The sequence below is a fragment of the Ovis aries genome, chromosome 4 (genome assembly GCF_016772045.2).
Source record: "Ovis aries strain OAR_USU_Benz2616 breed Rambouillet chromosome 4, ARS-UI_Ramb_v3.0, whole genome shotgun sequence".
NCBI classification, from domain to species: domain Eukaryota; kingdom Metazoa; phylum Chordata; class Mammalia; order Artiodactyla; family Bovidae; genus Ovis; species Ovis aries.
Genome location: NC_056057.1, coordinates 12,552,374 through 12,568,473, shown reverse-complemented (window position 1 = coordinate 12,568,473; position 16,100 = coordinate 12,552,374). Strand labels below are relative to the sequence as shown.

At 39.4% G+C, this 16,100-nt stretch overlaps 1 protein-coding gene across 1 annotated transcript in view; it reads right to left on the bottom strand.

Annotated features, from left to right (window-relative positions):
- COL1A2 (collagen type I alpha 2 chain) overlaps positions 1–15,767 on the bottom strand; it is a 36,914-nt gene extending 21,147 nt beyond the window's left edge. The window contains exons 1-21 of the mRNA XM_004007726.6: positions 15,561–15,767; positions 13,106–13,116; positions 12,526–12,540; positions 11,854–11,889; positions 10,546–10,638; positions 9,230–9,277; positions 6,120–6,164; positions 5,976–6,029; positions 5,831–5,884; positions 5,457–5,510; positions 4,973–5,026; positions 4,385–4,438; positions 2,817–2,861; positions 2,467–2,520; positions 2,331–2,375; positions 1,917–1,970; positions 1,222–1,320; positions 1,052–1,096; positions 853–951; positions 328–381; positions 63–170 (exon numbers count right to left, since the gene is read on the bottom strand). Of these exons, the coding sequence (XP_004007775.1) occupies positions 63–170; positions 328–381; positions 853–951; positions 1,052–1,096; positions 1,222–1,320; positions 1,917–1,970; positions 2,331–2,375; positions 2,467–2,520; positions 2,817–2,861; positions 4,385–4,438; positions 4,973–5,026; positions 5,457–5,510; positions 5,831–5,884; positions 5,976–6,029; positions 6,120–6,164; positions 9,230–9,277; positions 10,546–10,638; positions 11,854–11,889; positions 12,526–12,540; positions 13,106–13,116; positions 15,561–15,630 (1,191 nt within the window). The 5' untranslated portion in view covers positions 15,631–15,767. The remainder of the gene's footprint in view (positions 1–62; positions 171–327; positions 382–852; positions 952–1,051; positions 1,097–1,221; positions 1,321–1,916; positions 1,971–2,330; positions 2,376–2,466; positions 2,521–2,816; positions 2,862–4,384; positions 4,439–4,972; positions 5,027–5,456; positions 5,511–5,830; positions 5,885–5,975; positions 6,030–6,119; positions 6,165–9,229; positions 9,278–10,545; positions 10,639–11,853; positions 11,890–12,525; positions 12,541–13,105; positions 13,117–15,560) is intronic.
- Positions 15,768–16,100: the final 333 nt, after the last annotated feature.

Genomic DNA, 16,100 nt, shown 5'->3' with positions numbered 1-16,100 from the left:
AACCAATTCCCAATGAAGGAGTGCCTCTGGCGTGTCTGGGTGTCAAGAGCGTTTGGACCTACCCTCAGCCCAGGAGGTCCTGGGGGGCCAGCGGGTCCGATTTCTCCAGTGGAGCCTCTCTTTCCTTCTTCACCACTGGGGCCAGGAGGACCTGGCTGTCCAACAGCGCCCTATTTAATGAAAAAAAAAAAAAAAAGAAACGCAGGAAAATAAAATTTGTCTTTACATCCAGCTAGAGAAAAGCAATAACTTAAAAAAAGTAGAAGTATTACTTTTTGGATTGAAACAGTAGTAATTCCATAAAATTGTGACTACAGAACTACTCACAGGCTCTCCCTTGTTGCCGCTCTCTCCTTTCGAACCAGCTGGGCCGGGCTCACCCTAGGGTCCAATACAAAACAGTGGTCAAATGACAGACAGCTGTCACAATCCTCTCTGGGAGACAAACATCAGGGACTGTTCATGAGTCAAGGTAACGCGAGCTTTAGTTCTCTGTGAAATTCGCTCAGTTCACATGTAAACGACCTACAGGGGAACAGTCTTGACTTGAAAGGATGAGACTGGTACAGCAGAGATGTGCTTCCCTGACCTCTGGGTGATGGTCCAGGAGAACAGGAGGGGTGTGTGTGTGTGTGTGTGTGTGTGAGAGAGAGAGGGGGGACACACAGTGTGTGTGTGTGGGGGGGGGGAAGACAGTATACATACAGGTGCCTGAACTTATAGAAAAAATCCAAATTAAAAATGCTGGAGAGAAAGAGAATGATTAGATGGTAAGCGTAAGTCTAGACGGGGATGAAATGATGGTAGGGACGGCATTTGAGAATGAGGGGAGCATCAGCCACGGCCACTTACAACAAGTCCTCTGGCGCCAGTAGCTCCGGCAGCACCAACAGGGCCAGGAATACCCCGGGGTCCAGGGAGGCCGGGAGCCCCAGCAACACCGGGAAGGCCCTGGGGAAGAAAGGCAGCAAGGTCCATCACCAGACAATGAGAGACAGCGCCCATTAAACACATTTAAAGCCACAGCGGCATATTTTAGCCATATACTCACAGCAGCACCCTTAGCACCAGGAAGCCCATTGGCTCCGGGGTTGCCCTGTAAGGAAAAGGAAGGGAGAAGGATACGGTTCATAGGAGTATTTCTGTTCTTCTATGATCCTGCCTTCACTCCTTTCATTTCCTTCCTCCTGCTTGGTTAGATTAACGACAATGGCTACTTACAGGAGGTCCAACAGGGCCAGAAAGGCCTGGAAGACCCACTTCACCACGGGGACCCGCGGGACCAGCAGGGCCAGGGTTACCAACAGGTCCAAGTTCACCCTAAAAGCAGGAATAGACACCGAGGCATTAGCGAAAAATGAGACAGCATATCTCTGGTTTTAGGTCACCAAGTTTTATGACATTTCTTCAGAACTGCAATACTTTCCCTTATGAGGTCTGGTACCACAGATAATTCCAAGAACAGAGGAGCCTGGCAGGCTATAGTCCACGGGGTTGTAAAGAGCTGGACACAACTGAGTGACTGAGCACGCACCCCAGTTGCGGGTCTGCATTTCTATATTTCTGGTCCGGTTTGACCATCTTGGCTACCACTGTTATCTACATCTACGTCTGTCTCTCTTGGTAGAGACTCTGGATCTCAACTACTCAGTTCCAGCTCGTCTGAGAGAGTACACCAGGGGAGCCCCGTGGAGTCAGTTTCCATGCTACCATCTTTATCTATGCCCACCGTGCTCAGGGTGCAGAGAGAATCTATTTCAGGTTTAAAGAGAGAAAACCAGCTGTTCTATACCCAGTTTGAAGGAAGGACCAATTAAGCTGCTGTTCTGTAACTGGCTACTTGCAAACATAGTCCCTTTCTTTCACATCACAATAAAAAGTGTTCAAGTAATGACAGTGGTCACCGGCATTCTTACCTTGGGGCCAGGAGCACCTGGGAAGCCTGGAGGGCCGGCAGACCCAATGGGACCCTGAAATCACAGGAGAAGGTGGTGAGAAGTTTCCTCCCAGTAAATTCACAAAACAGTAACAGGAGACTGAAGCGGCTTAGAGTGGTGTGGTCACCGTTGATGTTGGCCAGAGAAAACTGACAGCTAGTTTGTTATCAATGGTATATTATCAGAGGGAAGCCATTCCAGGAATCCCAAGTGAGGTAGATTTTATTTTACATATCAATTTCAAGCCTCGAGGATAGTAGTTCTTATAAACAGACCCTTCAGACAATATTTGGCAAGGTGTCTAAAATGGCGTTATTTCACAAGGAATTAATAAAGAAGACAGCTCCATCCCACACTCCCAATCCTTCCAAATTCTTCAGTGTCACAACTTACAGCAGGGCCCACAGGACCCACACTTCCATCACTTCCACGGGCACCCTATGAAGAAAAGAGGAAAAAAAAGTCAAGTGCAAAGTTAAATGGCAGATATTAGAAGCTTATAAAAAAGAACCAAACTGGAAGCACTCACAGCTGGGCCAGGGGCACCAACACGTCCTCTCTCACCAGGAAGACCGCGGGCTCCCTAGAAGCAGAAATATTTCCAATGAAATCCAGAATTGCTAATTCAAGGAAAAGTCACAGGCATCATTTGCTTTTTTCCAATTTCTAACATATGCAAGAATCCACTGGAAACAAATAGGTCTTGTTCTAATTCCAACTAAAAGGTAATGGATTTCAATTAACTAGGCAGAAGGCTATTAGAAAAATATCAAAGACTACAATGCCAAGGGGAATGGTAATTAGCAAAAACATTAAAGAAGTTCCAGCTTGCAAAGAGTCTACACATTTTTTATTTACAGTAAAGTAATCAATACTTACCGTTTGACCTGGAGTTCCATTTTCACCAGGGGCACCAGGTTCACCCTACATGGAAAAGGAGGATTGAGTTTTCATTCATTTTATATATTTATATATATATATTACTTTTTTCTGATTGGGTAATTTTTACACTATCATTTCAGTTTCAGCCATTCATGTATTCAGGTAACATTTCTTATATAGACTGTTTCTCAATTATGCCAACCACGTAAATTTTAAAAATGTATACAATATGGGTTTTTATTGAGATAATATAATATACCACAGTATTAGGGAGATGTGGTCACATGTTATTTACCCTTTCCCCAGTTTTCCCCTTCGATTTTGGATATCATTTAGACGAGGCTTATGTATGAGGCATGGTAACATAAAAAGAGACAATAGGGTAAATTGCTTGCAACATATTTACCCTCTTTAAAGTTATTTTGAACACAGTATTTTTACTTTTATAAAATATGCATGAAAATTCGAAGTTTCCTAATATTTTACAGAGCTGTATTATTTCCAAGCTACCTTCTTGAGTGAAAACCACGGTGGTGGTGGTGGTGGTGGTAATCTAATACTATGGCATGTGAAAAGGAGCTTTCCTTCAAGATAATCTAATTTAGATATAGAAGAAACCTGGTCGGTGAGACCATTTAAGATGCTTCATTTCTAGGATTTTTATCTGAAGTGTATTCTTTGTGAGTGAGCCCTAGAGTGGGAGTCAGGAATTCTAGCCTGTGCCCTCCTACTGGATGTGTGACTTTGGGCAAGTCACTCATTCTCTTTAGGCCTCAGTTTCCTGCATCTGCGAAAGGAGAGCGCCTCCAAGGCTCCTTGCAGCCCTAGCATTTGATGGTGCTGTGATTAGTAGTCTGAGCTATTATCTTAGGCTCCAGGGAGGGGAAGTTTGACCTTATCCATTTGTGTGGCAGCTGCAAAGTTAGAACATAGTCTCCATATTCATGTTCATTTCTGGTCCCACTAGTATTCGTTACTCATTAATTTGTAATTACGTTGGTATTCACTTTAATATCACATTATCTCCTTAATAGAAGAGAGAACATTTTATAGTTGAAAACGCTGTCAGAGAAGAGCCGGGCCAAGAGATAACACACTTCTGAGACTTTAATTACCTAATTAAAATTTTTTTGAGTGTGCACAGATAAATCACAGGAAAGAGGCTGAAAAGTGTATTGTGACATGAATGTACCTATCTAATTAGTGCATGGCAGAGGGGAATTTGCAGTTTAAACTAACACAGTGTTCTAGTATCTGATTATATGTTTATTTACTTTTATTGTGGCTGCAGAGAACAACTGAAATTACAGGAGGAAAGGAAATGGAGGAAGACACTATTGACATTATTTTTATCTTAATCATTTAATAGGTATTAAATTAAATGAATATTATTCATAATTGGCCTTTTGTTATAGAATCCCATAGTCCTGACCATTGAGGGATTTAAAGTATTGAGGGAATCAGATATTCTTAAGAATATGAGTAGCCTTCAGTAAAACATATTTTTTGATGGTGACAGGAAATTACAATCGTTTTAAAAACAGGACTTCTGATTTAGTATTTACCTTCACACCTGGGGCACCAGGCTGTCCCTTCAATCCATCCAGACCGTTGTGACCCTGAAAGGCAAATCCTCATTATTAACATGCTATTCCATCACAGTGATCGGTCAACTCAAACATCTTTTGTCTGTGCAGTTACTGTTTCTCTAAGAACCTTGTGACTGCTTCAGGAGAGTATGAAGTCCCAGTGCCCCAGCCCCTGACAAACTCCCTCTGTCGCCCTAGGTAAGTCACTAAGCCTCCCTCACTTGAAAGAGAAGCATCAAGAACTAGATGCTCTCTCACGTACTTTCCATCATTAATAATTTTATGATCTTCAGACAGCTTTAAATGCCTCTTAAGTTCCACCCATCTTATGTAGTTTTCTCTGTAGGATCCTCATTTCTTGGAAGCTATGAACAGACTTAAAAAAAAAAAAAAGAGCTACATTCCACTTTACTTTCTGGCCACTGTACTCTTTAACTCTCTCTCCACTTGGGCAAATTCCAGGAATTTGGAACCAATATGTGTTATCCAGAAGTTTAAAGGTACCTGAGGGGTTTACTAAAAGTAATCAACATTTTCTCTTTTGTGGGTAAAGAAGGTGCTCACCCTAATGCCCTTGAAGCCAGGGAGTCCAGGAGTTCCAGGAAAGCCACGAGCACCCTAAAAAGAAACACAGACGACAGATGACATTTTTATCCTAAATAAAAAGATCCTGATTTCTTCCCTCCAAAGTGTTTCTTCTCATAGAAGTCCAAGCTTGGAATCAAAGACTAGCATATGTGTAAGCACAGAGAGGTGACTAAGATGCTATAATTTGAGTAACTAATCCTATGATACTCTTAGAACCCACAATTTAGTTGTTTACAGTAGGCTTGCTGTCATTAATGTTTCATTATTAGCATTAATAAAAACTATGCATTCTCAACTCTTTAACTTAACTATTCTTTTATTTGTTGGATGCCCCCAGTGAGTGTCATAAGTACGACATCTACATTGCCACTTAGCCTGATTCTAGTTTTAGCAATTATTTGATACATGAGATACCTCTGATGTTTGGACTAAATGCTGTTATAAAAAAAAAAAATCTTACCTGTGGTCCAACAACTCCTCTCTCACCAGGTCGTCCAGGTTTTCCAGGGTGACCCTAAAACATCAAAGCATCATAGGGTAAACCTTTTCTTAGTAAACGATCAGCTCAAAGTGGGGATATCTTGGTTTTTACAGTAGGGGGAAAAATGCATTATATAAAAATATGGATCCAGATACGTATCTAATTAACAATGATATTTCCTTAAATACAAGAAAATTAATCATTATTTCATTAAAACATTATTTTCCATATGGGGAGAATTACATCAGGCATATTCAGCTTTTGGCAGAATCCTTCATTTGGATCTAGAGATTCAATTTGAGGCAGGAGAATTTAAATGGTACACTTGGAAATGCTTAAGAGTAAATACTTACATCCTCACCAGCCTTGCCAGGAGGGCCAGGTGGGCCACGAGCACCAGCAGGACCCTAGGAAAACAGAAGACCCCTCATTTTGTTAATGCTATATTAATAAATCTTTTGAAAAAAATACTTATCACACAGGGGGAAAAGTACTCACAGTCTGACCAGGTTCACCAGGCTCACCAGGAGGTCCCTGGAAACCTTGTGGGCCCTACAAGAAACACAGCAAGTCACATTCCAAGCCTTTATTTAATTCTCTGTCTTCTTTACATAAGAGACAGTACAGGCTCCCGGTACTTACAGGGGCTCCAGAGGCGCCAGGAGGGCCGCGAGGTCCCATCAACCCCTGTGAAGAGGACAGACACAGTCAGCACTGGCAAGTCATCCTGGCTTTGGGGTGGGTTAGACAGGACCACCTCGGCAGTGCCACAGTCTGTGATGCACTAATGAACAGAATTGTCCTGGTTTCATTTCTCAAGTTTTTGTCCCTCCCGAGGAAGCATTTACTGATCCAAGTTTCTTCACTGTTTCTCTGCCTTTGCTTTCACCTTTTCTCCTAACCCAGAACATAACTTGGTTAGATGGCCTGGCCACCGGTTCCTTAAATTCGTGTGCAATTGGGCATACTGAGGTTCTTCTAATGAAATGAAGTGACTCAGTCTTTGCTTGGTACAGACTCTACAACTACCGTGCACTCAGCCAGTGAAGCATTTCCACCTGGATTTCCTTAATCATAAGTCATCTCCTCATATCATACCTAACTAAGAAACTGGTGTTTTTCTTGCCACAAGGGGCATAAGTTGCAAAAGATTGAAAGTCTTTCTTAATGATTAGAGGGAGGTTATAATCTTTTGTTTAATAATCTTATGTTATAATCTTATGGCTCCATTAAAGGCTATTAGTGGTGCTGAAAATGTCAAACCAAAGTGGATATAGTAAGGGGTGAAGGAAAAATAAAATACTATTGAAAGTCCTACTGGAAGAATCTATTATATGTTACTATTATTGAAAATATGGCCCAAATGGCAGCAGACTGTTCTCCCCTTGGTTCTTCATTCTGTAGCACACAGAGTCAGACCAAGTGTTGCTGGTTCGGGAGCTGCATACACCCGTGAGCCCCCTTTGCAAGGCCCATGCAATTTCTTCTCTAGGGGCCATGCCTCTAACGCTGAAAATACTGTACAAACAGGCCTCAGGTAATTTGTCTATGGGGACTCTGCAGTCAAGTCTGCCCCACTATATTAATGCCCAGAGTGAAACAATACAGATTTTATTAAAAGCACATCATTTTAATTATAAGAATTATGGTGTTTTTTTTTTTTTTGGTTTTAGAAATTGCTTCCACGTTAAAAGAAAAACTGTCACTATTCAATCAAAATAATATTTTCAGGGGTACATTAAAAAATAATTTTCCTTGACGCCATGAATTTTTTTATTATATTTATTCATTTTTTCCGTGTATTTGCAACAATTTCATTTACATAAAAGGTAGTTTATTTTGTGGAGGCTGTTGGGTAGAGGATGATTACTCATTAATTCAGAGAAGAACCCTTTGGGGTTTTATAGTTACTGATTTTCCAACATGGAAATTTATTTTAATGCTTTATTGCTGCCTATCTTGCCTGTTTGTGAAACAAATATCTGTTGATTACATATGTCTGTGAATGCCTGTCAATGTGCCAGCTTAAATTATATTTCACTGATATTTAAAAGTAAAACATGACACTTTCTGCCCACCAGAAAGATGTTCCGAAGTCAGGGAAACCTAAAATCCATATTAACTTTCCAGACTTATGTAGGTGTTTTGTTTTTTTTTTTAAATTAATGAGTTACTTTTTTTTTTAGCTTCTTCTTAAGATATGGGTACTGCTTTTAATGCCCAGCATTAGCTGAAATGGCTAGTTTCAAATATCTAATATAAACAAAGCCAAGAGAAAATCTCTACTTCCTCATTTCAGCTATGAATGCTTTAAATTACCAGCAAAATCAGGAAATTGGAAATCATCAATTAAAGGCATATTACTTCTCAAGTGAGAGTTTTAATTTACAGAAAATATTGTCTTGCCCTTACAGTGTATTAGCTTATTGCGGACCATTAGCTACAGCAGAACATCTTTTGAAGACAGAGCATTGCATACATTGTCCAGGTAAAATTTATATTTTAAGGACTATCTTAACTTTGGGCAGATAAATACTTTTGTTTGCAAATAATTAATTAAAAAATCACTAAATTATGTGTGGATATGTACTAAACTGCAGCGTTTAATCAACTTAATGTTTTTACTTGTAGCAATTTTCCCCTTTATTTTATACACATGAGTATATATTTTGCATTTTCTTATCAGTTTTTTTTCCCTAACAAAACTCACTAATGCTTGTGAGAAGGTTTACTTGTAAAAGACAGACTTTTATCACCACAGTCATATTCTCTCCTATACTGATTTATAATTAATCAGACTTTAAAAGGAATTTTTTAATCAAAAATGGATAAAAAGAAACATTTCCTATGTTACTAATTCCTTGAGAGATGGTGAGAATCTGTCACAGTCACTGTTTGTATCCCAAAGGCATAATAGAGTTTGGGTCTCATCGAAGATAGCTGGTAAATACTTGTTGAACGAAGTAATGTTTTATTCAAGTACTAGATACATAAGCCATGATGTTGAATATCAGACATCTTGCCTGACGTTCTGTCGTTAACCACATGTATGTCCTTGGGAAAGACCTTAAACTCTCTAAATAGAAAATGAGCTTCCTCGGTGACTCAGATGGTAAAGAATCTACTTTCAATGCGGCAGACCCGGGTTATATCCCTTGATTGGAAAGATCCCCTGGAGAAGGGAATGGCAACCCACTCCAGTAATTGTGTCTGGAGAATTCCATGGACAGAGGAGCCTGATGGACCCTAGTCCATTCGGTCACAAAGAGTCAGACACCCCTGAGTGACTAATGCACACACACACAGAAGATGAATGGGCTAGACTAGACCTTGCTGATCTAAACTAGAACTTGCTGATCCTTTCCAGCAAGTTCATAGAACTTAATAGTTCTGGGTCTCTATTGGTTGCTTAGAATTCTATGCAATATTAAAGGGCATAAAAAAGTTAATTAGAGTGATCACTCTTCTAAATTAAATTGGTTTGCTTAAATTATGGTTACTATGTCCACAGATTATTTCTTGGAAATAAATATCTGATCTATTATAAGGAGGCATGTTTGTAGAGAAAATGGAACCCCCTTACCTAAGCTTAGATTTTTATAGATTTGTATACAAAAATAGCTACTGCTTTTATCTGATCTGAGTACTATTAACCTAGGTAGCTAAATAAATGGCTATGTGAACTTTAAAAATAAAGTAAATTCCCTATTTAGTACTTTTTTGGCTGAGATAAAAATTGGAGATAAACATACCATTGGTCCAGGGCCACCTCCTTTTCCATCAAACTGAGCAGCAAAGTTCTAGATGGGAGAAAAAGAAAAAACATATATATAAAATAATTATTGGCCATATAGTTCATTTTTCTCATTCTATTTTTAAAGATTTTTCTGTTGATGTTTAAAAGGGAGCAGTATTTTTTACATCATTCTCAATTTAGACTTCCCTACTGAGCTAAATTCCTAAAAAAATTCAAGAATTTAAAATTTAGGGCCATCCCTAGTTTGAAATAGGGAGCTTCCCTACATTATTTTGAAACTTTTCTTGCCCTGTTAACCCTCTCACTTCAGTCTCTACCTGTACACTGAGGAAGAGAGCTTTCTAAACTTTAAAAGTCAGTGGGAGCCCCTGATAAATTAAGCAGAAACCAAGAGAACAACTTTGCATTCCCACCTGTTGCCCTGTTCCTCCGGAACTACACAAAACGACTAAGGGATCTTTTTCTTGCTGTAGTTTCAAAAAGAGTATAAAGAGTATTCAAGTTTAGAGGAAAGTTAAATTAAAATGCCCCTTGGAAGATTAAACTTTTAAAAAATAATTCACAGTAATAGCTTTACTGTTAAAGATCTCTCTTATAGTGGTAGATCTATTAAAGAAGGTGCTTTTTAATGCACTCAGTAGATAAGCAATCATAATAAGATCTTTGGGGGAGAAAGGTCTTCTTTTACTGGCATATAGTTGGGTATTAGAATCAGGCTTCTGATTCATAGTGCTAACCAATTAAGCAAATATGTTTTCCTTCCTGCAGTGAGGCCATTTGGCGCTCATACCATTGTTAAAGCATAAAGCTAAAAGAAGATATTAATGAAAAAGGGAAATGTACTTTTCTCAAATTAGTTTCAAACAAATTAAACCCAAAATGGCTTTGAATGTTGGTTCTGCAGACTTCAAGCCAAGGAGAATAAAAAGAGTAGGATGTTTGTGAAACTGCTTAAGATCAGGGATTTCATTTATAATTCAATCTAATCAAACTTTTTAATAATGCAACACCTCTTATTTGTGCCCCATTGATAAAAGATATTAAATTCCCAAGTTAAATAATGGTCGCAAGGGCTGCAGCTACCTTCAGTGAACACAAAGACCTGTCCTGTAATTGACAAGGGTGCAGAAAGAGACCTGCCAAAGCAGACTCTTGAATGAAGAAACCAAAGAAACCAAACGAAATAAAATACTATGCTAATATCCAAATAGCAGACTCTCCCCCAGAACCACTAAAAATAAATTCCCCAATGAGTCTTCTTCCAATACAGGTATAAGAAACTGAAGTTAACGATACTTAAAGACACCTTACCCCGCCAAGACCAGGGGGGCCAGGAGGGCCAGGGGGACCAGGAGGGCCTGGGATGCCGTCATCACCATCTCTGCCTGGTGGGCCTGGTGGACCCTGTGATGGAAAAAGTGAACTACATTAGGGCTAGACAAACTCCATGGAGACCTGTACTTCAAAAAGGAGCCCTCAGAATCCATGTGACAAGATCGGAAGTTGGTCAGAAGGTACACGTGGTGTGGATGTTTAAACTGCCACATTCGTCACTATTGACATGGGTCTGTTTTAGAAGGAGGTTTAGTAGCTGGTGTCCAAAGAAGACACAAGACAGGATAGTTCCTCTTGGAAGAGGACTCTGTCAGCCATTTGATATTGAAGCATAAAGGAGCTCCAGTATTCAAATAAAGCTAAAACTTATAGCTATAAATTCATATGGTTAACAGTGCACAGTGATATACTATGTATGTGTGAAGTTGTTCAGTCGTATCCGACTCTTTGTGAGCCCACGGACTGTAGCCCGCCAGGTTCCTCTGTCCATAGGATTCTCCAGGCAAGAGAATACTGGACTGGGTTGCCATTTCCTTCTCCAGATATACTGTGTATATTGACTGTCAATTTCTAATTGATGAATTTACTCAATTATTTTAGTATGTTATGTGTGAAAAGTAGATGAAATGACAATTAATAGTCATCACAGCGTAGAAAATCCTGCAGTTTTCCTACCATTAATACTATTTATGTTAAAGTAATTTACTGACATAATCCTACCTGTAATAAATTGCTTGAGTGGAATACATTTAAGTCTGCACTTCTCAATGGATACAAGGTATGGGTATTTATATATTGATATCACATAAATATAGCAAGGAGATCTAAGAATACCATGAAAAAAATGCAAGCCTAACTTATACATTTATTAATTTAAACAGAAACATGTTGTTGACTGCTGGCTTACTATTACATTCAGCCTACATCAGAGATCTTACTTGAAAAGTAAACAAAGCATGTTGGAAAAGGGAAGGGTCATGTTGTAGTGGGTAGGCACATCTCCCTTATGGATGTGTTGGACATGTCACCTTAAAGCAAAGAAAGACCATGCAAAGAATATGGCTGTCTATAATAGGTTTGCTTTCTTAAAGGATAATCTTGACCTAAAAATAATATTGATTATATAGAATTATGTTCATTCACTTTCTGTAAGGCATTATCTGCTTAAAAGGTAGGCAATTATCTGGATACATAACATTTTGATAAACTGTCAGACTCCTGTATTCTAATATGTAGTTATTAAAATATGGGCCAAAGCTCTTTAATGGTTCAAAAATTACACACCCTTTCTCCGCGTGGTCCTCTATCTCCACTTGGGCCCTATAAGGAAGATACAAACAGCACAATAATAAATGTCTAAGCAATTTCCAGTGAATGAGCAAAGCATTCTTGATAATGATTAGTCAGGAGGCTGATCTAACCATAGTGTTATCAGATAGGAGCTATAAAAATAGCACAATACAATAGATAAAAATATTTTGTTTTTATTATAATTACATATAATTTTGTTTTACACTGGGAGATTGGAGGCTATAGTCTCCCGCATTAGGGCCAATATTGTAACCACTATTTTTAGAAAGATAATTTCTGTGGATAAAGTTATTATTTTGTAATGTCAATAATAGCATATTTATATAGTCAAAGCTCTTTAAAATAAACTTTTGTCTACTACCTATAATTAATACTCGGTTCATCTCTAGAACAAAAATCTTTTCTTTTTTTTTAGTATGTAAGTCACCAGTTGTATAATATAAATATAATTAGAGATGACTCTGGAAGAGAATAAAGCTTTGTTATCTTACATATCAAAGCTACTTCATTTTATGGTTTAGCTAGTGCATATTCATATGCACAAAATCTTGACAAGGTATTTTCCTTCTGTAGTGTACCATAAGTTTAGTTAAACTCTAAGTTATCTCTGATCATTTCAGATACAGAGACGTATTAGAGTCTTACCTTTCTTGCAGTTGCCTAGAAGAGAATAAGTAAAAAGATTATTATGAGGAAAATTGTATAAATTTTAAAATGGCTCCCATTTCCATGTAGTATACAAATATACTTACAAATTATACATACTGCACATGACTATTATCTTAATATTTCAAAGTACAATTTACATTTTACCAATAAAAAATACGTACAGATCTCAGATACATACTTACCTATAATTATACCTGAAATTCAGTTCATGAGCTAAGAATTTGTTCATAATAGTCTTGCAGGTGACTCCAGGGAGTGACAAAATTCTCTAGCTCGATGAAGTCTAGCTTCCAACCTTCTACTGAATTATTTATTCTTCTTTTCTTGTGGGTGTAGGTTTTAGGGTGGCCTTATTCAGTAGCCCCGCCCACTTTGGAAACTGGGGTGGGTACTTTCTAAGGCAACCAGAAAGGTTGGACTACCTTAACTCTTCATATTTTTGGAAATTCAGGTTGGTCAATACCAATATAGCTTCCTTTTCCTTCCCCAGAGACGACTAGTGTGGCCAAGGTAATCAAAGTCTAAAATTAAAAATTCTAAAAATAATTTTACTCACCTCTTGTAAGGCTATAGAGAAAAAGGGAAAAAAGAAATAATCATTAGTATTATTTCACTGATCGCCAGCAGTGATTAACAAATGGGTATACTCGTCTATAAAACTGACTGACTTAATTAAAGGACCAGTTGTATTTTTTATTAAGAATATTCTAATGACTTGGAAATTATGCAGGTCAAAATTATGGCAGGGATCAACAGGACCGTTTGTTTTACATATTAATATGTAAATATATTTTGAATTAAATTGTTAATTATTTACTATTTTATAAATGCTGTGAAATATTAATGTATCTAAAGGATACTTGTAATATTTAGTAATTATGATGGTAAATTGCACAGTGACTCACTGAATGCGAGCAAAACCAGTAGATTGATGAGGAGTAATTTGTAGTTTAGATAATTTCTGATACTTAGAAATTTAAAAGGGGGGAGATTTAGGAAACTACATTACCTAAAGCAGATTTTGTTTTTTTGTATAACATTAACATTACAGTGTTTGTACCATTCTTAATGTCCTTTTTCAAAAGGACTAATTTGTGAATTAGTCACCATGAAAATGGATTCATTTGGACATCTGAAGTTTTGCTTTAAATAGGTTCACTTAAATTAGGTAAGGTCATTTTACCAACATATATCACTTTTGGCCCTGAGAAAGAATTGCTCTGTATAAATGGAAAAACTGCATTAAAGATCTAGAAAAATAATGGGGAAAATACACCAAAGTAGTATCCTCCCCCTTTGCCATAATTGCTCTAAGTCCTTAAAGACTGAATTCCGCTCCTACAGTATAAAAATTACAGGCTAACACAGGATATAAATGTGGCCAAGTTGGCAACAAAATGAATCACCCCAAAAATTGCTTTAATTAGGTGGCCAAGAAGTGTGTCATTTGGAGTGAGAACATCTGTTGTAGCAGTCACAATTGAGGAGGGTGGACCACATCCAGCCCTGATATTTAAGGGCAATTTATGAGAATTACTTTTAAATTAGGAAAATGATATGTTTACTTCATTGTGTTCATCAGTAGGAAGAATAATTATGCCTGGGCTTGATTAACGGAAGTCCTCATGGTTTTGGAAATTTGCCTTCTAATTATTCAGACTGAGCCATTTTGAAGAATGTGTGTTGGGCAACTTTTATTCAGACTGGGGTTGGATATTGATTAGAAGTTGAATTGTCTTTTGTATCTTCAAACTTCCCTAGGTCTATTTTCATCTTTAGGAGAAGACCCTTTTTCCCCACCACTCTCAGATCTCATAAAAAATGAACCTGGTAATGTGAATTTGTTCAATGCAATTATTCCTTAGCATTCACAGTGTGTATACTAAAAGTGGATGCAGGGAGGAAACACACACACACAAACGCTTCAGTGATGATGCAACGGTAGACACCGTGGCATATGGGTGGAGCCAAGTTTTAGAGTGTTGGGTGTGGCCAGATACCCAATCGAGTCATAAAACCTACAGCTGGAAAGCAGCCTTGGAGTCCATCCAATTTCTATCCTGTGTCTTAGAAAAGGCTCAGTTTGACTCGCCCACAGTCACATGATAAATTATTGGCAGAGTCATGGGGAAAACCTGGGTCTCTTGAGACCCAGATCAGTGTTGATAATTTCCCAACTTGCTAAGTTCAGACTGCCTATCACAGGGAACATGTTAAAGAGATAACTCTCAGGCTCAACAAAAGGCAGGGCAGATTTTAGCTAAATCATGTTACCATTACCATGATCAGGTAATGAAATGAGAAGTTAATTACATTTCAGGAAGTATCCATTTTCCTTGCCGGGAAACACTGGCTAGCTTTTGGGACTGGGTTCAAGGAGAAATGCAGACATACTCTGTATAACCCTGTGGAGTCTTTAAATTGGGGATTCCACGAGCCTTAAGCCCTGGTCCCCTGTGCCCTCCTTGTCCTCCCTCCAGAGGGCGCCTCATGGTCACCATCATCCAGACCAGTCTTAAAACACCCAGAGAAGAAAAGTCTTTAGGGCGTGAGTGTTTTTTTTTTTTTTTTTTAATAACTTAATTAAAAGGTTTTCTAAGCCAGGCCTCAGGTTTCGCAGAGGTGGGCATCAGGGCAGTTATAGGGCCTTTTAGGTGGAGGCCTTTGGCTTCCTTGCTCATGTCAGATAACATCTCATCCTTAAAAGAAAAAGATTCTCTGCTCCCTTTGAGCTTTACTAGCTGGAGGATCCAGATGGAAGTTCACAGCTTCAGTCCGAGTTAAGAGAAAAGTTCCCTAACTTTTGGCGAGAGTCAGGAACCTCTTTTGATTTTCATTTCTACAGTATTTTCCACGTTTCTCCTATATGCCAGCGTTTCTCCACATGCCAGAGAGCCTGCCCTCCTAGCTGTCCCTGAAACTTGGCGAGGTTTTCCATTTCAGACCAGGTTTTCCTGCCCACCCCTCTAACCTCTTCCCCAGACTGCCCGAAACAAGCTGAAGGCACTTACATTGGCATGTTGCTAGGCACGAAGTGACTGCAAGCAGCAACAAAGTCCGCGTATCCACAAAGCTGAGCATGTCTACCACTCAGACATGCAGACTCCTTGTGTCGCAGAGCCCCTGGGTCACCGGCGGAGGTATCACCTGGCGGGCGCAGGCATGCAGTCGTGGCCAGTACCTCCAACTTAGCCGAAACCTCCTGCCGCCTTGGTGCTAAAATAATAAAGCCCGGATCTGCCCTATTTATACGGCCCAAGTTTCTCCGGCCCGAGGGTGCCTCCAAAAGCGCTTCCACCAATGGGAGGGCTGGGGCTGGGGGCCCGGGCAGCCACAGCTGGGAGGAGACTGCGGGGGCGCCGAGGAGGGAGTGCAGCGGGGGGAGGGACGTGGCCACGGGGCTGGCTTCTTAAATTGGTTCCATTCTTTTTGAGGACGTGGACACTTTTGAGGCTTTCAAGGGGAAACTCTGACTCGCTGTCTGCATACCTCCGCCCTCCCCATCCCCCCTCGCCCCGGCCTTCCTCCCCGCCTCCCCCCCTCCCCGCCCT